The following is a 19,824-nucleotide window of genomic DNA, read 5'->3' on the forward strand; positions in this document are numbered from 1 at the left end:
TATCCTTGATTCCCTTTGAACTAAAACCAATCCTCTAACCAACAAGGACCTACTGTATAGCACAGGGAACTCTGCTCAATGTTATGTGGCAGCCTGGCTGGGAGGGGAGTCTGGGGCAGAATGGATACATATATATGTATGACTGAGTCGCTTTGCTGTGCACCTGAAACTATCACAACATTGTTAATCAGCTACACTCCAATATAAAATTAAAAGTTTAAAAAAAGACAAAAAAGAAAACCAATCCTCCCTCCGTCTTCTCCATTTGAGAAAGCCAGCTGTTTAAGCCAGAAACCCCAGAGTTAGACTTAATTTCACTCTTTGCTCTTTCTCTGACCCTCTACAGCCCATCACATCTGATCTGTAAATCCTTCCAACCCTACCTCCAATGTATGGCTCTTTCATCTGTCTACTGGTTTCCCATATAAAAATGATATGCCCATTACCATCCATTACCATCACCTCTCTCTCAAAATTTGTGGTCTCAGGACCACTTTATACTTTTAAAAACTATTTAGGAAAAAACCCAATGTCCTTCAGCTACTGAATGGATAAATAAACTATGGCACATCTGTACAATGGAATACTACTCAGCAATGAAAAAGGAATGTACTATTGATACAGGCAACCACATGGATGAGGCTCAAATGTATTATGCTGAGTGAAAGAAGACAGAGTCAAAAGACTTCTTACTGTGTGATTCCACTTATATGACATTCTTGAAATCACAAAGCTATAGGGATGGAGAACAGATTAGAGGTTGCCTGGGATTGGGGATGGGGGAAGGGGTTGACTAAAACGATGTGGCATAGGGAAGTAGTTTGGGTGTTGGAACTGTAAACGTTGTTGTATAACTCTGCACTCATGGAACTATACACCCAAAAGAGTGAATTTTATGTATCTTTTCACATTTTGTCACACAGAATATAAAACAACATGTATGTCAATTTAAAAATAAAGAAATAGGGCTTCCCTGGTGGTGCAGTGGTTGAGAGTGCGCCTGCCGATGCAGGGGACACGGGTTCATGCCCCGGTCCGGGAAGATCCCACATGCCGCGGAGCGGCTGGGCCTGTGAGCCATGGCCGCTGAGCCTGCGCGTCCGGAGCCTGTGCTCCGCACGGGAGAGGCCACAACAGTGAGAGGCCCGCGTACCGCAAAAATAAAGAAATAAAAAGTACTAGTTAAAAAAATATTAAAGACTCCAAAACGGCTCCTTTTTATGGATTCTCTCTATTGTTATTTAACATATTAGAAATTAAAATGGATAAAGTTTTTAAACTATTTTTTAATTTAAAATCACAATGATAAACCCACTGCATGTTAAAATAACATATAGGGGCATCCCTGGTGGCTCAGCGGTTAAGAATTCGCCTGCCAATGCAGGGGACACGGGTTCGACCCCTGGTCCAGGAAGATCCCACATGCCACGGAGCAGCTAAGCACAACTACTGAGCCCACGTACCACAACTACTGAAGCCCACGTGCCTAGAGCCTGTGCTCTGCAACAAAAGCCACCGCAATGAGCAGGCTGCGCACTGCAACGAAGAGTAGCCGCCACTCACCGCAACTAGAGAAAGCCCGCGCGCAGCAATGAAGACCCAACGCGGCCAAAAATAAATGAATAAACTTTTTTAAAAATAACATATATTTATGAAAAATTACTATTTTCCAGAACAAAAAAGTTAGCAAGAAAACCGGCATTGTATTACATTTTTGCAAATCTCTTTAATATCTGGCGGAATAAAAAGCAACTGGATTCTCATACCTACTCTTGCATTCAATCTGCTGCAATACGTTGTTTTGGTTAAAAACATTGATATATGAAGAAAATCTAGCTTAACAAAGATATGTAGTTAGAAAAGGGGGTTATTTAATAGTTTTTTAGGCAGAATTCTAAGAATGATCTCCCAAATGACCCTCACCTGTGTATAAATTTCCTCTCCTTTGAGAGTGGGTGTTTACGATGTTTATCATTCCCATGATTATGTTAGTTATTTGGCAAGGAGAGATTCTCCAGGTGGGCTAATCTAATCATATGAGTCCTTTCAAAGCAGATTGCTTTCTCTGGCTAGTGACAGAAAAGGAAGTCAGAGAGACTGGATGCATGAGAAGTACTTGACATGCCATTGATGGTTTGAACATGGAAGGGACCACATGAGAAAAAAGATGGGCAGCCTCTAGGAGCAGAGACTGGCCTTTGGATGACAGCCAGCAAGGCAACAGGGACCTCAGACCTACAACCTGAAGGAACTAAATTTTTCTAACATTCTGAATGTGCTTGGAAGCACACCTTTTCCCCCCAGGGCCTCCAGATAACAGCCCAGCCCAGCCAACAACTCGACTAAGCAGAGAACTCAGGTGAAACACCCTGGACTGTGAAATAATAAATAGGTGTCATATTAAGTTGTTAAGTTTGTGGTAATTTGTTATGGCAGCAATAGAAAACGAATACACTGTGGATATTCTTCTTTGATACTACACCTAAACTTCACAAGTGGTCATTTCTTAATGTTTATTGGCGATGTTGAATCTAAAACCACATCAGTGAACCTTTTGTACTCAGTTACATTAAAATCCATTGGCTTAACTTGCACTTTGAATGGATCTATTATCCATGATTTTGTAACATCATGCGTTAGTCATTTGGAAAATATTGGTCCACCCAGTTATGCAGATTTTCCAATTGTTGACTCATTTCATGATTATACAATATAAAAACCCATATTCATTAATATCACTACTAATCTTATCAGAAATTTCCTTAGGGTATTGAGAAATTCTCAAGCTTACAGTAATAGATACAGGTTTTCCAAAATTCTACTTCTTACTTGAAAGCTTAGAGTTTATCATTGACAACAGATACTATCAATTGTTTGCCTTGCGATGACAGGCTCACTTTGATTCATTTTCAACAAAATGCTGGCCAATATCCAAGTCTGAATAACCATAGTTTTTCTGTCAGTTGTTCTTTCAAGTTAAAAAAAGAAAAAAGTTCCATGAAAAACTGGCTAGTTTAGCTTGCAATTCAATCAAACAAGTGCTTTTCCTCACGCCAACATCATACTTCAGTATGCAGTAGAAGTGCTTTATATATCCTTCCTATTTGTCACACAGACCATTAAAAACAACATGTACTCAAAGGGTTGAGATTTATTAAAAATGAATCATCTTTACTGTTCAATCAAGACATTCTTAAGTGAAACTGATATTTCTTCTACCAGGAATACATTGATGATGAAGAATAACGTGAATATAGTTTGGTGCCACCACTTTGATCCATGCTTAGGTGCTTTGACCCACTGTTGCTTTTGCTCCATCAGTGCAAATGCCAACACAGTGAAAACTGCAAATAATGTCTCAGTATTATCAAGTAGCTTTGACTGAACCCCCCTGATGGAATCTGAGGGACCCCGATGGGTCTTTGGATCATACTTTTAGGGCTGCTGGTCTAGGCCAAGGCTGGAAGGAGAGGGAAAGGAGACGTGGAGATGAAACCTTAAACATGCTTAGAAATGTTCTGTCAAATAGAGCAGACAGCTGGGAATAAAGAGGAGAGAATTTTTGGATTCAAGATAATTTCTAGCTTCCCCCTGCCCGAGGACCTCTGCTATGCAGCTCCTTACTAATAACCTGCCTTGCTCCTGAGCTGTCCCAGCCAAGTCAACAGCTACCCTCTAAAACTCCCCATCCTGCGATCTTGGATACTCTGTCTTACAATACTGACAGCGAAACCCATCCAGGCCCCTGCACCTGTCACGGCTATTTGTCACCCTACCCTAGAGCCCCAAGGCTCTGCTAGACTGAATCTGTTAGTCTTCTCAGACCAATTACCCTGTGTCAAATGGCATTCCATTCACATGGAATGAGTGCCTGCGGTGTACCCAGTCCTGTGCCGGGTGCTGATGGGAGGGAGGAGCAATGACAAAGCCACGGCCCCTCCCCTGATCACCTCAATAGGGTACCTTGCTTCACATCTGAGAAGGGAACTCAGATGATAAGGCCACGGAAGTAGGCAGATATTAAGATTTCTTGGAGGCTTCCTGGAGTAAGTGTGGGTTCAAGGAGGACCTGGAAGGGAGAGGTAGAATTTGAGACATGGGGGAGACAGAAGGCATTCCAGACCTAGGCAGGGGTAGAGATTATCATGTGCAGGGCCAATGTAGTAACAAGCCTGCTGGAAGTGAGAGGGGAAGCTGGGTGGAGTCAGAAGTGAGGCTGCAGTTATAGGGAACACTGTGAATGCCTGGCTTATTCTGTCAGTCACGGGTTGCCAATGCGATGTGTGAGGAGGACGGAAGCTGTGCTTTAGGAAGCTGAATCTGGCCAAGTATGCAGAAAACACCTGAAAGTGTGTGGGACAAAAAGAATTAATACCAATTTACCTACAGTATTTCATTCCATCCTCACTCAGGCCCTGTGAGATGGGTACTATTGTTTTCATCTCCAGGAAATTGAGGCTCAGAGAGGTTGGTTAACTTACCCAAGGCCACCTGGATGGTAAACTATACAGGAGGGATTCCAACCCAGGCCTGCTTCCAAAGCCTATGCTCTGAATAACCACAGTGGTAGAGGGGAAAAACAGAATAATTACAATAACGATAACAGCCAACATATATTGTCCTAAATATGTGTCAGGCTGGACAATCTATACACTCTTTCCTTCAATCTTCACTACAACCCTGTGAGGTAGGCGCCATTGCTATCTCATTTCACAGATGGGGAAATTGAGAAATGAGAGGCTAAGTTATTTGCCCCAGGTCACACAGCTGAGTGCTAGAGCTGGAACACACTCCCAAGTCCATCTAACTCTAAAGCCCAAGCCTTTCCACTTTAAGGTCTACTGCAAAAATATAGACGTTAGATGATAAGCACCTGAGCTAGTGTGGTAGCCAAACCATTCTGTAGCAATGACTAGTGAGGGCTGAGTCCAGAGCTGTCACGAAGGAAGCACGGACAGAACTTCGGGTTGTCCCTATTTTGTAGTCGAGAGGTGGTGTCATGGACGGATCAGGCCCAGTCCCAGGGCACTGGTGATGGCTATGGTGGAGATGTGCTCAGCTTGTGACACCAGTCACCCACTTTCATTGGCCCCCTCTGCCACCCGCCTAACTCTATAGCAGCACACGGGCCTTGAAGTGGGGCACCCGGGGCAATTGCTAAATGGACCACACTCTCCACACAGCTGGATTCTAAAATCTCAAAGAGCACTGAAACAAAACAGACTTGAATCCCAGTCTCAGATCTGTTCCTCACTAGCTATTTGGTAAGTCACTTAATCTTCCCGTGCTTCAGTTTCCTGCGTGCCTTTAAATGGGAGGAATCATAGTACCTACCTCATAGGGTTTCCACAAGGAGTAAATGAAATAATAAAGCAATAAAGCGCTTAGCACAGCGCCTGGCACATCGTAAGGGCTCAATACATGTTAACTATTTTTGTTGCGGTGCTGGTTATTCTTACCAGTTTGTCAGGCTCCACCTCCCAAGAAGACATCTGGCGCTAGTTACCGGTATCTGTTGTTTACTTAGGCAGGATCTGCAGGATGACAAGACTAAAAAGAAAAGAGAAGAGAATGCACTACTGAGAACTCAGCATCGCTGCATCTTCCCCAGGCCTCAGGCCAGGCTGGGAAAGGAAGCTGGCTCAGAGAAGAGGCTGGAGAGTCTGGCCAGAGGAGCCAGGGATGGGGCTGGATGGATCTGATGGAGAAGGGAGTGACCTTCCCAGGCACCCTCCCTCCCACGCCTCCTGCCTCCTCAGCGCTCTGTTTTTCTAGGCCCCTGCCGTCCAAACGAGGAGCAAATGGGGAGCTGCGAGGGGCTCTGTCCAGAGAGCCCAGCACCACATGGGCCACAGCCCTGGCTCAAATGGCGGCCAAGAGGCAAAAAGCGCAGGGGGAGAGCTGACCCGGCAACAAACTGTTCTCCAGAGGGGACCCCCCTGTCCCAGGCACCCAAGGGGCTGGGCCCAAGACTTGGCACATTTGGGACATTTGGACTTGAGGGCAGAAGCCCCAGGCACCATTTGCTAGTTTTGCTTTGGGGACAGGCTTGGGTAGGAAGAGAATTGTCCCCTTCCCTCCTCTCTTAGAGCCGGCCCTGCCTAGCTTCTTGCGTCCACTTGGCCCCCATTCTGGGTTTTAGGCTTCCTGCCCTTAACCCCAGGGACCCTGGCTCAAGAAGCAGACGCTGGAGAGAACGAGTAAGATCTCCTTTCCCAAGGTGAGAGCAGAACCTGTTCTGGGCCTTTCAACCTGGCATTTTAGGTCCTCCTCCGGTTTCCTGCTGGCCTAGGCTCTCCCTCTCCTCTGCTCGGCCTGCTTTCTGCACCGGCCCCCAGTGGCAGGGGGTGCAGCTCAGTGTTTAAGAGCACAGAGACTACCCGAGTTCAAATCCCAGCTTTGTCACTTGTAGTTCTGTGACCTTGGGCAAGTACTTTAATCTCACCTATAAATGAGGCTAGAAATAGTATCTTCTTCACAGGGTTGTTTGTGAGACTTGAATGAATCCATGCAAAATGCTTAGAACAGGGCCTTGTACATAAATGTTTAACAAATGTTCTGTCCTCTTACTATCCACTCCTGTGCCAGGATTACATTTCCCCTTCTCTCTGCCCACATAAACCCAGCCCCACTCAATCACCCCTCTTCCATGAGGTCTCCCTGGCATCACCTGTTCTCCTGACCCCTGTTACACTCCCCAGTGAGACTGGACCCATCTTGAGAGCAAGGACTCTGACATGAACAGCACTAGTTAAATGAGTCCCAGAATAACATCTAGGCCCTTGAGTGCAGTCAAATGTTATGACTGGGACCCACAGTAAGAAACGGATTCTAAAGCGTCATCCAGGACATGCATTTGTGTATCTTTCAATCTAGATCTAGATATTTGGCTAAAGCAACAGCTTCACAGAGCAACATATACCCTTGCCCCATGTGATTCACTTTTCTATCTGCTATTCATTCATTTTGTCAAATGCTGTCTGCAACCCACTAAATCGATTTTGAGCTCTGCCACTGGTTGTGACCCACAGTGTTCCCCGTGACAAGTCGCATACAGGGTGGGATTGAGACCTTCAGCATCTCTAAACCGTGAAATGATTACAGGTGCAAGGCATGACCTGTTTATAGAGTGGAGGTCTCTAAAGGGGAGCTGCAGTGGAGGATGGGCACTGGAGGTAGAAGGCTGGAGAGGCAGGCCGCGCTTAGGCAACAAAGGGCTTCGACTGCCACACAAAAGAGATTGGACTTTTCCCATAGGCAATTGGGAATCACTGGAAGTGTTTAAGCCCAGGAAAAGCATACTCAGTCCTGTGTTATAGAAAGATCACTGGAGTGGCTGTGAGGAGGATGGATCAGAAAGGCCAAGTCAAGGATGGGGGAGCCTATCTGGAAGCTGCTTCGAGCATCCAGGTGACAGAGGACGGATGAGGCCATAATTGAAGAAACAACCAGGAGAGTGGGGAGCTCAGAGAGGACGAGCGTGAGAAATGGTGAAGACTACAACCAATGGGGCTTTTAGCTTGAGTGACTGGGCCAATATGATGCTGCTTATCGAGGCAGGTACAGAGGAAGTTTGTGGGAAACAAAACCAGTTTGGTTTTGGAATGAGTTTGAGACACCTATCAGGAAAACTTCAGGCTGGAAATATGGGTCAATTTTTCATTCGTTGAATAAACATGAATGGGACTGACATAGAGAAACTAACACTTTTATTTTGCCAAGTAGGGACATTAAAGAAATAAATTAATACCCATCATTGCCATCGTTTCAAGAAAGAGAATATTTTGCCACCCCCAAATTAGGAAAGGCATAATGTCAGAATAAAAGACAATGTTTTATAATTGAATACATTGAGATTTTTGAAAAGCTCTACCTTTGATGTTTTTCCCATTTTGCTGTGACCTACTGAAAATATTACTGTGTATCAGCCTCATTTGTGGACTCTAATTGAGAACCACAGATGTGAGGACTGAGCAGAGGAAGAGAGGTCAGCAAAAGATGCCCAGGGGGATGGTTCCAGAAGTAGGAGGGAAACCAGGAGAGAGTGACCAAAAGAGAAGGGAGAGCCTCAGAAATGAGGATTTGGCCAACAGGGCCTTTGGCCACCCAGAGTTCAAAGAGATCATTGAACTTGGCAATTAGGAGGTCAGTGGGGACCTTTGGTAGTGCACTTTCCCTAGGAGGATGGGGGCTGAGGCCAAACTGGAGTAGGTTGAGATATAAATGGGAAGTTGGGAAAAGTATAGACTCTACTTTCAACAAATCTGAGGGTGAAGGAAAGAAAAGAGAGAGGGAAGGAGGGAGGGGAAGAGAGAGAAAGAGATAGAGAGAGAGAGAGAGAGAGCAAGTTAGAGGAGCAAGAGAACACATCTAGGGAAGGAGGGACCTTGTTCTGGGGGATGACAGAGACAGGCACTTTATAATCAGGAGGGAAAGAGCTGGAATAAAGAAGCTGAAGTTTCCTGAAGAGAAGGGCCTGGAGGAAGGCCCCAGAGAAGGAGGGTGGATGAGGCCACGGCCCCCCGGGTGAACAGATTAGCCTTTAACGAGAGGGGCACATCGTCCCCTGAGAAGGGCGGGCTGGAGGGGAAGGAAGTTGGGGAGGCAGACCAGGTTTGGATGGGGGGCAGGGCATTGAGGTAATTCACGCTTGAAAGCCTCTGTTTTCTCAGGGAAGTGGGAGCAGAGGTTGTTCTGTGGGGAGAGGGTGGGGCGGGAACGTGGTAGGAGCTGAAGGAAGTTTGGAACGTGGCCCAGGGAATGTGGAGACTGGAGCTGGGGAGTCGACAAGGGAACATGCTTCAGGGTGGTGGAGGGGTACCAGGCCCGGCTGAGGTTGACCAAGTCTTCCCCCCTCCCTAGGTCTTGTCTCCCTCCCTAGGCTGTCAGAACCTTGAGGCAGTGTCCGCTCGTCTTTCTAGACCATTCTCTTGCCTGGCAATGCCCAGCAGCGTCTGGCCCAGAGGAAGTACCCAGCCCTCTCGATGCTCTGGCAAAGCCATCACCGACAAAACCCAGAGGCACTGTAAGGCTGTTAGGGGAAACAGAGGTAGGATCGTAATTGCCCTGACAGGAAGTGCTTCATTTTGGTGGTCCCAGACCTTTCCTGCCCCCTTGCTGCCCACCTCACTCCTGTTGCGTGCTGAGGGCAATGGAGAACAGCCAGGCTCCCATTTTTGCCCAGCAACCCTTGTAGGCCTTAAATCCTTCAGGCTGGGGAGAGGCCCCCAAGAGGGGCCAGTGGTTTCATCTCCCACAAGCTGAATGAGACGGAGGTAATTCTTAGGAGGTAGTTAAGACAGAGCAGCTGTGTAGGGAGAAGAACGATCCATGAACACAGGCCTGAAGGCTACCTGGGCTCTGGGAAAGGATGAGAGAGTTGGCGTGAGGGGGGAACTCCGAGGATTGCTGCTCAGGGGAATGAAGGGGCTGGATAGCCCCGATCATGAAAGACTGGCTGAATAAACACAAGTTCACGGTTGGTTGGGAATGAGCCCTGGGCTCTGGAGGAATAGCTACCTCATCTCCCATTCTGTCCCCGCTCCTGCCCATTTTCAGAGTCCATGGCCACCTAGAGATCAAAAAGATCCCCGGGTGTGACAATAGGTCTGCTTCTTTCTCCTTCACATACCATCTCCTTCCAGCCCAGTCTCTTCAACCTGGTTCCCTCTCAGGCGCTCATCTGAACCATTGTATTGACACAATACAAGCACATTTTCATCTTCTGGAGGCAAATTTAGCAAGAACCCTCAGAGACTAACAGAAACTCGGGCTCCCCAGCAGCCCTGCTCACTATCTCCTGCCCCACCCTCTAGATTTTCCACTCCAGGATCCAGGATCCGCGATCCAGCCTGCACTTATACAATTCAGGGGCAGAGAGCTTAGCCCAGCCCAAGGCTCCACTCATTTCGCCGCATATAATAAAGCTCTGTTTATTGAGGGCCAGTACAGTGCCAGCTCTCTGGTTTAGGTGTTGGCTGGACTGTTGCAAAGTTTTCCTTTGACTGAGCCAAAATGTGTCTCCCTGTAGCTTCTACCCATGGGCCTCAGCCCTACCTTTGAAGTCACACAGAACAAGTGTAATCTCATTGCAGTCTAATCCTCAGATATTTGAAAATGGCTGTCATTTTCCCAGGAGTTTTCTCTCCTCTGTGGATAAGCATCTCTTTCTTTCTTTCTTTTTATTTTTATGTGTCTTTACTTTTTATTACCCAAGGAGTATCAGGGCTTGCAGAACTTTTAGAAACACTAAGAAAAGCCTAAAGAAGGAAGTAAAAATCTACCATAATCTCACTCCCCGGAATGACCACTGTAACTTTCTCCTTTCTTCTAACCAGTCTCTCTCTCTTTTTTTTTTTCCTGTATATGCTACATCTTTTTTTTTTCTTACCAAAACAGAATCATCCTCTAAGTTATATTGTACAGGTTTCTTTTTTTCACTCTTCAATATATTAACTTTTTCCCAATCCTCTACCAAGCCAATTTTAATATAAAATTGTATAACCGTTCAATGATTTATTTAACCAGCTTTCTAAAGTGAGACATTTGGCTTGTTTCCAATTTTCCTTTGCTGCAAAGAACACAGTGGGGTTGGAATTTGAAGTGGGGTGAAGGTAGTGGGTAGGTGAACAGAGAAATGAAGAGCCCTTGAATCAAATTATTCATACTATTCTAGCATCTGATTTTTTTTTTTTTTACATTCTGTGTCGATAATTATACCTCCCAGAACGTGGTTGTGAGTGCCTGCTTAGTACTCGGTTACAAGGACTTCCTCTAATTAACGTAACTGGTTTCCTATTATTGGACATTGAGGCGGTCTCTAATTTTTGACGATTACACACCCGGCTGTGACGAATATCCAAGAAGCTAAATAAATCCGCGCCGGTGCTCGACACTGAGGTTAGGAGGCATATTTTCGGACCTCTAATGCATAAGGAACCTGCCAGTAGTTGTAACTGCAAACTTTTTGGCAAAGACCCAGAAGACTGGCCGAGGCCGAGACCGTGGCTCAGCGGCTGGGCTTGCCCGGGGTCAGTACCCATTTATCCAGCCCCCGTCGCAGAGCGTTCAGGCTGATGGTGCCCTTTGGGACCACAGGGCTCGCATCCTTCTCTCACATGTGAGGGAGCCAAGGCCCCGGGGCCAGGGATGGTCAGCAGCTTTGCACCCTGGCGCCCCGACTGGAAGCTGAGCTCTGAGATCCGGATTCTGACCTGGAAACCCTAGAAATGCCACCCGCGCTCCTTTCCTGGACCACTGACTGCTGAGGCTGGAGAGGGGATTCAGGCACTTTTGCAAATGAACTGACCAGTAAACAGGAGGGCGTGGAAAGAAGACTTGAGGTTCACCCCCCCGCAGGCATCCGGACCCGTCCTACCCACAACCTCCGTTTTTTCCTTAACCCCGGTGATATGCATAATGGAAGTCACCCCGTATCAGGTCCACCTGGCAACTCCATTTGGGGTCTGAGCTGAAATAACATGAGTCCCTCACTCGCCTTAGCCGGATCAGCTGTGCCTTCTCACTGGGAACCAGCTTTGCTAAAGGCCTGTCTACCCTGCCCTCTGCGCCTGAGAACTTTCTGTGGTTTCTAACGAGCTTCCCTCCTTCCCTCCCCACCCCTCAGGCCTTGCTACTGCCTGGGGAATTCGCACAAACGGTGTGCGATTTGCCCCTTTTGTGTTTTCCTTTCTGACTTGGAGGTAAAGAGAACCCCTTGCCCCCCACTGACTCTCTGTTTACTCAACTGGGAGAGATTTCACACCCAGCGACACAGTTCTCCCTCCCTGAGCCCCTTTTCCTAAATCTTCATTCCCCTCCCCTCCCCTACCCGTCAGGGAGCCCATCCTTGCACGGCCCTGAATAATTTATGAGTCCAGGCAGGCCTTATAAAAGGGTCTCCCAGGAAAAGCCAAAAGAGTGCGGAAGATTCTGAGAAATAGGAGGACCCCACAGCCTGCCTGGCCGTGACACCCTAAGGATGGACCCTGTTGCTCGCGCCCCAGCCCCGGCCCTGGCCCCGGCCTCAGCCCCAGCCCTAGCACAAGGCCCCCTGGCGCTCCCTGGCCTGGGAAACCCATCGCCCCTTCTCTCCTCTAGACAAGAAGTAGACAGAAGTGAACGGTAAGTGGAACTTGGCCCTTGGCAATTTGAACTCAGTCTTAGTGGGGTTCCTGGGAGAGGAAAGGAAATGAGATGTCCAGGGCACCCCTGTTCTCTGTGCCCCCTCCCCATCTCAGGCGCCAATATCTCAACTGGCTCTTCATGTCACTAATCCTTCCGGCTGGCAGGAGGGGACTTGGGGACAGTGGGCATTGCCAAAGCTGAAAGCCAAGCAGCCAGGCCCTCATGGGCCAAGTCGCCCAGTCCACCGAGGGGCAAAGGGGGAGATTGCCATGAAATGTGGGTTGAACATGACCTAGGCTGCAGAGAGGGGAAAGAGGTCCAAAGTCCCCAGAGGTCTGTGACTGAAGGACCGTCTCTTTCCTAACCACCCCATAAGATTTCCATTTGCTCTTTTCCTACCTTTGGCAGGAAAAGGTAGTGGGGAAGCAGTGGACCCAGAAATATTTTTGGCCCCTTTCCCCAGCCCAGGAAGAGGGTAGAACTGTGAGCTCTACTTCCTGGAGCAGGGGCAAGATAGTTTTCACCCACCCCTCATTCATTCCTCCAAACATTTACCGTTCACCAAACATTTACAGAAACACCTACCGTGTACTAGGCATTACGCTAGGTGTTGGGGATTCAGATATGATTGAACATAAATCTGCCCTTAAGAAGCTCTAAGGCGAGTAAACAGATAATCACCGAACAGTGTGATAACACTGTGGAAGCAGAGAGGAGGGGCATCTGTCCTGACCTGGACTCAGGGTCCTTAAGAAATGCTTCCTGAAGGAGATGGAGTCCGAGCCACGTCTTTGGCAGGCCTCTTTTGTTATCTCAGGGAGCCCCGTCTCTTCTCCCTCCACCAGCTGATCTCTCCCCTTTGTCCTAGAGGAGCTTGTCTTTGGAGACCCTGGTTCTCCTCTACAAATGACCTCCCAAGGCAGGTGAGGAAACCTGTGGATTTGGTGAGTTTGAGCCCCTGTTCCATGTGTTCGTGCACACACACATGACCACGTTCAGGCACGCTGAACTGGTCCCTTCCCAGAGAGCCCCCGACCGCTGTCCAGGGCTGCAGTCCCCGGAAAGCACCTTCCCAGCCTTGCCCACTTTTGATTCCCACAACAGCTCTGGGAGGAAGGTGGAGCTGAGGTTTCTGGGTAATTTAGAAGATGAAGAGCCTGAGGTCCAGAGTGCGGGAGGGATGAGGGCAGGCTCCACAGCACGTCCGCGGTGCAGCTGGCACTAGCGTCCCGGTCTCCTGGCACCCAACCCCGGTGCTCTCGCCCACCTCCACTCCGCCCCTGCGTCTTGTCTGCTCCAGTAGGACTCTGTCCCCTGGACGGTCTCCAAACAGGTGTTAGAACAGGGGCAGGAAAGCAAACAACCCCCTGGACTCTGTCCACTTGTTGTTCAGCTAGAACCAGGACAGACCCCCTTACTGGGGGTGTGGGGACTGGACCCCAGAGATGTCTGAGGTCTCTTCTAGACCATCTTACCTACAGGTTGCTGACCCCTGATACGGAAGAGGCAGTTATCTGGCCATGCACTTTGAGCCACATGCTAGCTTTTGCTTTGGACAGGCTGCCGGTGGGGCAACAGGTGCCGAGGTCACCAAGGTTGACTCTGAGTTCCATCACCCCGTCAGGTAAGCTTCTGGCACCAGACTTGGAACTTGACATAGATCCATTTGCCCTTTGAATCCTCACAACAGCCCTGTGAGGCAGGAGGAGGGAGGCACTGCTATGATCACTATTTCATAGACCAGGAAACAGAAGCCCAGAGAGGTTAAGGGACTTGGCCAAGGTTGCCTTCCCTGGGGTCATTGTCAATGACCCCTAAGTCCCTATGGAGGGGTCAGTGAAGAAAGCCTTAGTAGGAGATGGAGGACACAGGGCTAGAGAATGCTTGGCTGGAGGCCTTCAGAGGTGGGCGGTGGGATCAGTGTCAGGACTGATACATGCCGGGGCTGGGGCTCCCCACAGCTATGAGCTATGGACCTTCCTGTCTGGAGCCATTTTGTAACAATCCAGAAGGTTCTGTTACAAAGCACCCTTTCTTCTTTTCCCTCTCATCCCATTACTGCAGGTAGAAGGGGTTTACGGGCTGGCTTCCTTCTTGGCCCTACTGACCCCTCTGCACATATGCGCCCTAAGTGGGGGCCGTGTTTCTCCTCTGTCCACAGGCTCTTCTGGCCTAAATCCCGTTCCTTTGACTACCTGTACAGCGATGGGGAGATTTTACTGCAGAACTTCCCTGTCCAGGCAACCATCAACCTCTATGAGGACTCAGCCAGCGAGGAGGAGGAGGACAAAGAAGAGGAGGAGGAAGCAGATGAAAAAGGGCCAGAAGGGTGTGTGAAGGCGCCAGGGCCAGCGCCGCACAGGGCCTCAGCTCCCTCTCCCTCCCTGCTCCTGACCTGTCCCAACTGAGCCAGTCAGAGTCTAATTGGGGTCCGGTATGCCTGGCAAGGCTTCAGGGCATCGATTAGCCAGGAATCTCCAGGCACAGCTCTCTGGATTGAAAGTTGGGTCCTCAAGACACCGGCTCACCCTGGCTATACTCAACAGGCCTGCGAGCCCAGGCCTCTGGCATCTCACTGGGCTGCTGTTGTGTTGCCAGTGAGAGCGTCCTAGGAAGCCTAGGGGAAGGAAGACTTGCTTTCTGAAGCCCCCAGGGAGCAGATGAGGACAGAGCATTGCCACGCAGAGGGGAACTGTCACTCTTCAGGGCTTTTTGACTCCCCAGCCTTCTACGTGGCCACATACTCCTGTCTCCCCATGGAAAGCCTGACTTCTGGCTTCACCTCCATGGATACGATACCAACACCAGATGCAAGCACAGCTGGGGTGCCTTTCTGATGGAACTTGCAGGAAAGGAAGGGGACATCGAAAAACTCAACTTGTTTTGGGGACCTCCCCCCTTTTGGCCCTTGTCTACTGGGGTCTGTGTGTTGGCATGAGATGAATCAGGAGAAAAATAAACTAGATGATGTTTACCTTTTTTCCTGGAACTGGACTGATTTCTTAACTGAACTCTGCCCGCATTGTGAACCCCTGGGGAGAGGGTCAGACACCAGCTCAAGGCCACTTCATTGCTCTACCTGAGGTCAGATGACAGATCCTTCTTCATGGGAATGTATCGCGGGAGGCCCAACATGGAGCCAGGCCCTCTTCGTCAGCTTGTGCAATCAGGCTTGATTAAACCTCAAAGACAGCTTGGAAAGGGAACAAAAAGGCCCCCAGAGGGGCTGGGGCTGGGAGAAGAGGTGAGAGGTGCAGCCTTGGTTATGAGCCTGTGCCTGTGGGGAGGGGCCTTGGGAGGCTACTAAGTCCTATCAATTTTACCTTCTCAAGTCCCTTGGTATCTGCCACAGCTCAGGCCCTCAGGCCCACCCCTGCCCCAATCAGCCTTCCTTTTCCCTCTGCAATTCATCCTCTACACTGGCCACCAGATCAGACCACGTTGTGCCCCCTCCTTAAAGCCCTATCATGGCTTTTCATTGCCGCACCAACAGTTGGACTTTTTTTTTTTTAAATCACAGGTCCTCTTGAGAATCCATAGCTTCTCTACTCAGACATTCACAAATCAAGTCCTCAACTTGATATTCTAGGCCTTTCAATTACCTGGTTCTTGCCTATCTCTTCAGATTCCTATCTCAACACTCGAAGCTCATGCTGCCTGTCTTTGAATGTGTCATGCTTTATAATCCCTCTGTGGCTTTAATCCTCTGTCTGGAATGCTTTTCCACTTTTGTATCTGATAAGCTCTCATGCATGCAACAGGACTAGCTCAGACACGTCTCCTGTGAGAAGCCTCCCCAGACCCCCAAGCCCAGGCTGGGTGTCCCCATCATTCAGTACCTCATCTACCATAGCATCTACCTCCCCTTCTGTGCAGTGAGATGGGACTGTGTTTGATATCCCTACGCGACTTCTTTGCACAGCACACTGCCTGGCACAAGGGAGGTGCCCAGGAAATGTTGAAGGAAAAAGATTCTCAGGTCTTCCTAAAGCAGTTCTTGGTAGAACGAGCTCTGTCCCCCAACTTGCTGGCTTCCCGTATCTTTGCTGAGCTACAGACAGGACAGGGTAGCATTATCTGATTCAGTAGCGAAACGCTGGCCATCTCTCTTTCTCTCCTCTCTCAGCTTAAGACAGGCTGCTTCAGTTCTGAGCCCTCACTGGGACTTCCCTGAATTGGACACAGCCTTAAACAGGCCACCAAACTCACACACTGGTGCCACCTATTGGTCAGAATTTAACCTTGTTCCTTAATTAAGGCTGCCAGGCAGTTGACCTTTGATCACTTTCATTCCTTTAGGCCATTCTGTTTCTGCTTGCAGGTAACGTGGAATTTACCATGTGCTAGCTGTATGACCTTGGGCAAGTTACTTATCCACTCTGAACCCGTCTCCTCATCTGTAAAATGGGGAAAGTCATGATACTTCCTCTCAGGGTTGTTGGAAGGATTCAGTGAGATAATATATGCAAAGTAATTAGCACAACTCCTGGCACATAGTAAAAGCAAATAATAAGTGGTAGTATTCATAGTAATCATAGTTGTAGTAGTGGTTATTATTAATTTTATAACAGAAATAAATTAGTAGGCTAGAGTCAGCTAATGACTGGTTTTTGTTCAACTAACGACTGATTTATCGGTCATCTCCACCTGAGCTCCTTGGCACCATTTGATGGTTTACCAGTCACAGCATCTTTGTAGTGTTTGTCCCCCATTAAACAAACAAAAAAAGAAACAGAGGCCAAATGTGGCTTCAACTTATTTTTTGTGCTTCAGCAGGAACACCCTTCTTTTGAATTGAATGCAGAAAGCCAACATACCAACCAAATAAAGATGGCGCTGCCCTGGCCGGAGCCACAATGGGAGACACAGAATTCCTACCTTGGGTGGCGGGATGAATTGGGGGATTGGGATTGACATATATGCACTAAAAGGTATAAAATAGGTAACTAATAAGAACCTGCTGTATAAAAAATAAATTTAAAAAATAAAAAAGAATTCCTACCTTGGTGTCCTCTCTCTGTAAACGAACTCTCTCCACCCCCTTTCTGTGAGGCACCTTCAGAGATCCCTAGATTGTGAGGAAGACTATTTGGAAACCACTATCCTAAGGGTTAAACCAAGATTGATTTGAAGTCAAAGAGGGATTAGTATTTTAACATGTCCACATGTCCAGCGTTCCGTTTAAAATCCTTGTTTTGTGTCCTAAGCTCCCAGCATTTCATTTCATTTGAGCATTTCATATCTCAGAAATTGCTCGAGTCCTTGTACCATAGGTAGTAGAGGTTTAAAATCCTTGGAATCCCAATATCCTTGGTTTTAGGGTATTATATAGCATAGAATTACAAATCCTTAAATCCCCAGTGGCTTAAACACCCTAAAACCCTTGGAGCAGTAATTCTTAACTCAGAATGAGCTCTTCTGACTTCCCCCCCTCCCCCGTACTGCGCATGTGCCTTGGTCAGTGGTAGCCATTTTGTTTCATTTTCCTCCCAGTCCCCTGCCCTGAAATGGCTTCCAATCCTCTTCCCCAGATATGGTTGCTAAGTGATTGGAATTCACCGTTCTGACTAATCAGAGCCCAGTGTGAATTACCTTGTTATGGGTGTATCCAGTCCTTGTAGCAACTTCAGATCCAGTGCACAAACTCAGGGGGAAAAATAATCTTTGCAAAACTGAGTCCTTCCTCTGGCTTCACCCTAGCTGGCCCATCCTAGTGCCCCATACTTCCTCATCCCAGCACTGCTGCCTCCCGTTTCCCCCACCCCATAGCAACGGAAAGAGGGCGAATCGGTTGAGTGTGAGACTTCATTTGAGCTGGGCCTTGAAGAATGGGCTCAGGTAGAGATGGAGAGAGAAAACTTTTCAGAAAGAGGCAGCAGTATAAATTCCTTCATTAAACAAATATTTATTGAGCACCTACTCTGTGCCAGGCATTAATATTGTAGTGATTAATAACATGGGCTTTGGAGGCAGATGTACCTGGGTTCAAATACCATATCTGCCACTGTTGGTTCTCTCCATAGACCCACTCCCCTCAGGTGTCAAGGTCAGCTCTGTGCTCTCAACCCTCTCACCTCCATCTCTGTCGTCCCTGATTATAACACACACACACACACGCACACACACACACACACACACACACACGCTGCACATGCTCATGAAAAGAGTTGCCTATTTTCTCCCCTTTCTCTGGGCAAGGAAGGTCGCCTCCCCGACCCCAGTGGTTGTTACCAACCCCCTCCTCTCTCCCCTCCCCACAGACTGTACCTGTGTGGTTATCTAGTGGGCAGTTTGTCTCCTCTCCGCCCCAGGCCCCTGCTGTAAAATGGTGGTGAATCCTCCCGAACAAAGTTGTTAGGTGGCCTGAGTTCACTGATTGGACCTATCGGGGGCCTGGTGTTGGTTACTATGTTTTGGGTTTACTCCCCAGCTGGCAAGTCCTGTAGCAACCTCCAGGCAAGCACACAAACCCAGGTAGAAAACCTGGCAAAGAGCGAGTCCTCAGGAAGTGGTAGCCACACCCTCTGCCAGGCACTCGCTGCTCACATTACCCCCATGATCTCCTACAGTACTATGATCGCAACAACCCTCGGAGAGCGACACCGTTATTATGCCCCTTTATGAAGGAGAAAACTAAGAGTTAGGTTTTTGTCCCTGGGTTTGTGTGTTTGCGTGGAGGTTACTAGGAGCATGGCCCCTTCTAAGTGCCAGGCCCTTTACATTATTACCTCATTTAATCCTTACAACAACCCTGAGACATAAGTACTATTATTATCCCCATTTTATAGATGAGAAAACTGAGGTCCAGAGAGGTAAAGGAATCTGCTCGAGGTTGCACCATGAATCAGTGGCTGAGCCAAGATTGGAGAGATTACAGCATTTGCCCAGGCTACACCAGTGATAAGCAGCAGGACCAGTACTCAGGTCTGTCTCACTCCAGAGCCCCAGTGCTTTCAGGAGTTGGAATCTACAGGGCTTGGTGAAGGATTAAATTTGTGGGAGGGCAGGAAAGAAAAGGTTTCAATTCCAGCTGGAGGGAAGTGACTCAGACATTAGGAACAATTCTGGGCCACGAAGAGCTGAGGGCCACTGAAAGGTGACACCGAGGGAGGGATATTTGGGGGCCTCCTGCTGGGCAGTGGCAGCCTCTCACGCAGCCTGGGCTCTTTGGGACACACCGCTACCAGAGGCCAGGGGCGGATGAGGGACTTCTGTTCCCGCCCCTCAGCGCTGTGCAGCCTCTGTGTGGACCGGGCCCTGGCTGGGTGAGCTTCCTTCTGGATGAAGGGTCTGGGCCCAGAAGGAGAAACTACCAGCGGCCCAGCTCTCCAGAGATGCGCCAGGCACTGAGTCGGCACTGCACATGCTTTATCCCGAGCAAGGCTCATCAAATCCCAGCAGGGTCGGGGTGCTATCCTCATGCTTACAGATAGGAAATGGGGGCTCAGAGAGGTCAGGAAGTGGGGCAGCTGGGGGAGACCCGAGACTGTGTAGCTACAGAGTGCTGGCTCTTAACCACTTGGCTCCTGCTACCTTTCTACTCATCCCCCTTGAGAGTCTCATAAGGGCAGGCTGCTCACCTGGTCTGTGGCCTACATGGAAGAGAAGCACATAAACTGTCATGCAAAGGCATTTCTAGCCCCATCATTGGGGACATCTGGGGCTTGGGGCCAAGTGTGAAAAGGGGTTGAGGGAGAA

The 19,824-nt window shown here is 48.5% G+C and overlaps 1 protein-coding gene across 1 annotated transcript; it reads left to right on the forward strand.

The window, feature by feature from the left end:
- Positions 1–11,980: 11,980 nt before the first annotated feature.
- RIPPLY1 (ripply transcriptional repressor 1) lies at positions 11,981–14,534 on the forward strand. The gene is made up of 4 exons (XM_030835844.2): positions 11,981–12,123; positions 12,995–13,070; positions 13,686–13,750; positions 14,288–14,534. Exons 1-4 carry the CDS (start codon positions 11,981–11,983, stop codon positions 14,532–14,534), a joined length of 531 nt encoding a protein of 176 aa, XP_030691704.1.
- Positions 14,535–19,824: the final 5,290 nt, after the last annotated feature.

This window comes from Globicephala melas, chromosome X (assembly GCF_963455315.2).
Source record: "Globicephala melas chromosome X, mGloMel1.2, whole genome shotgun sequence".
Classification (NCBI taxonomy): domain Eukaryota; kingdom Metazoa; phylum Chordata; class Mammalia; order Artiodactyla; family Delphinidae; genus Globicephala; species Globicephala melas.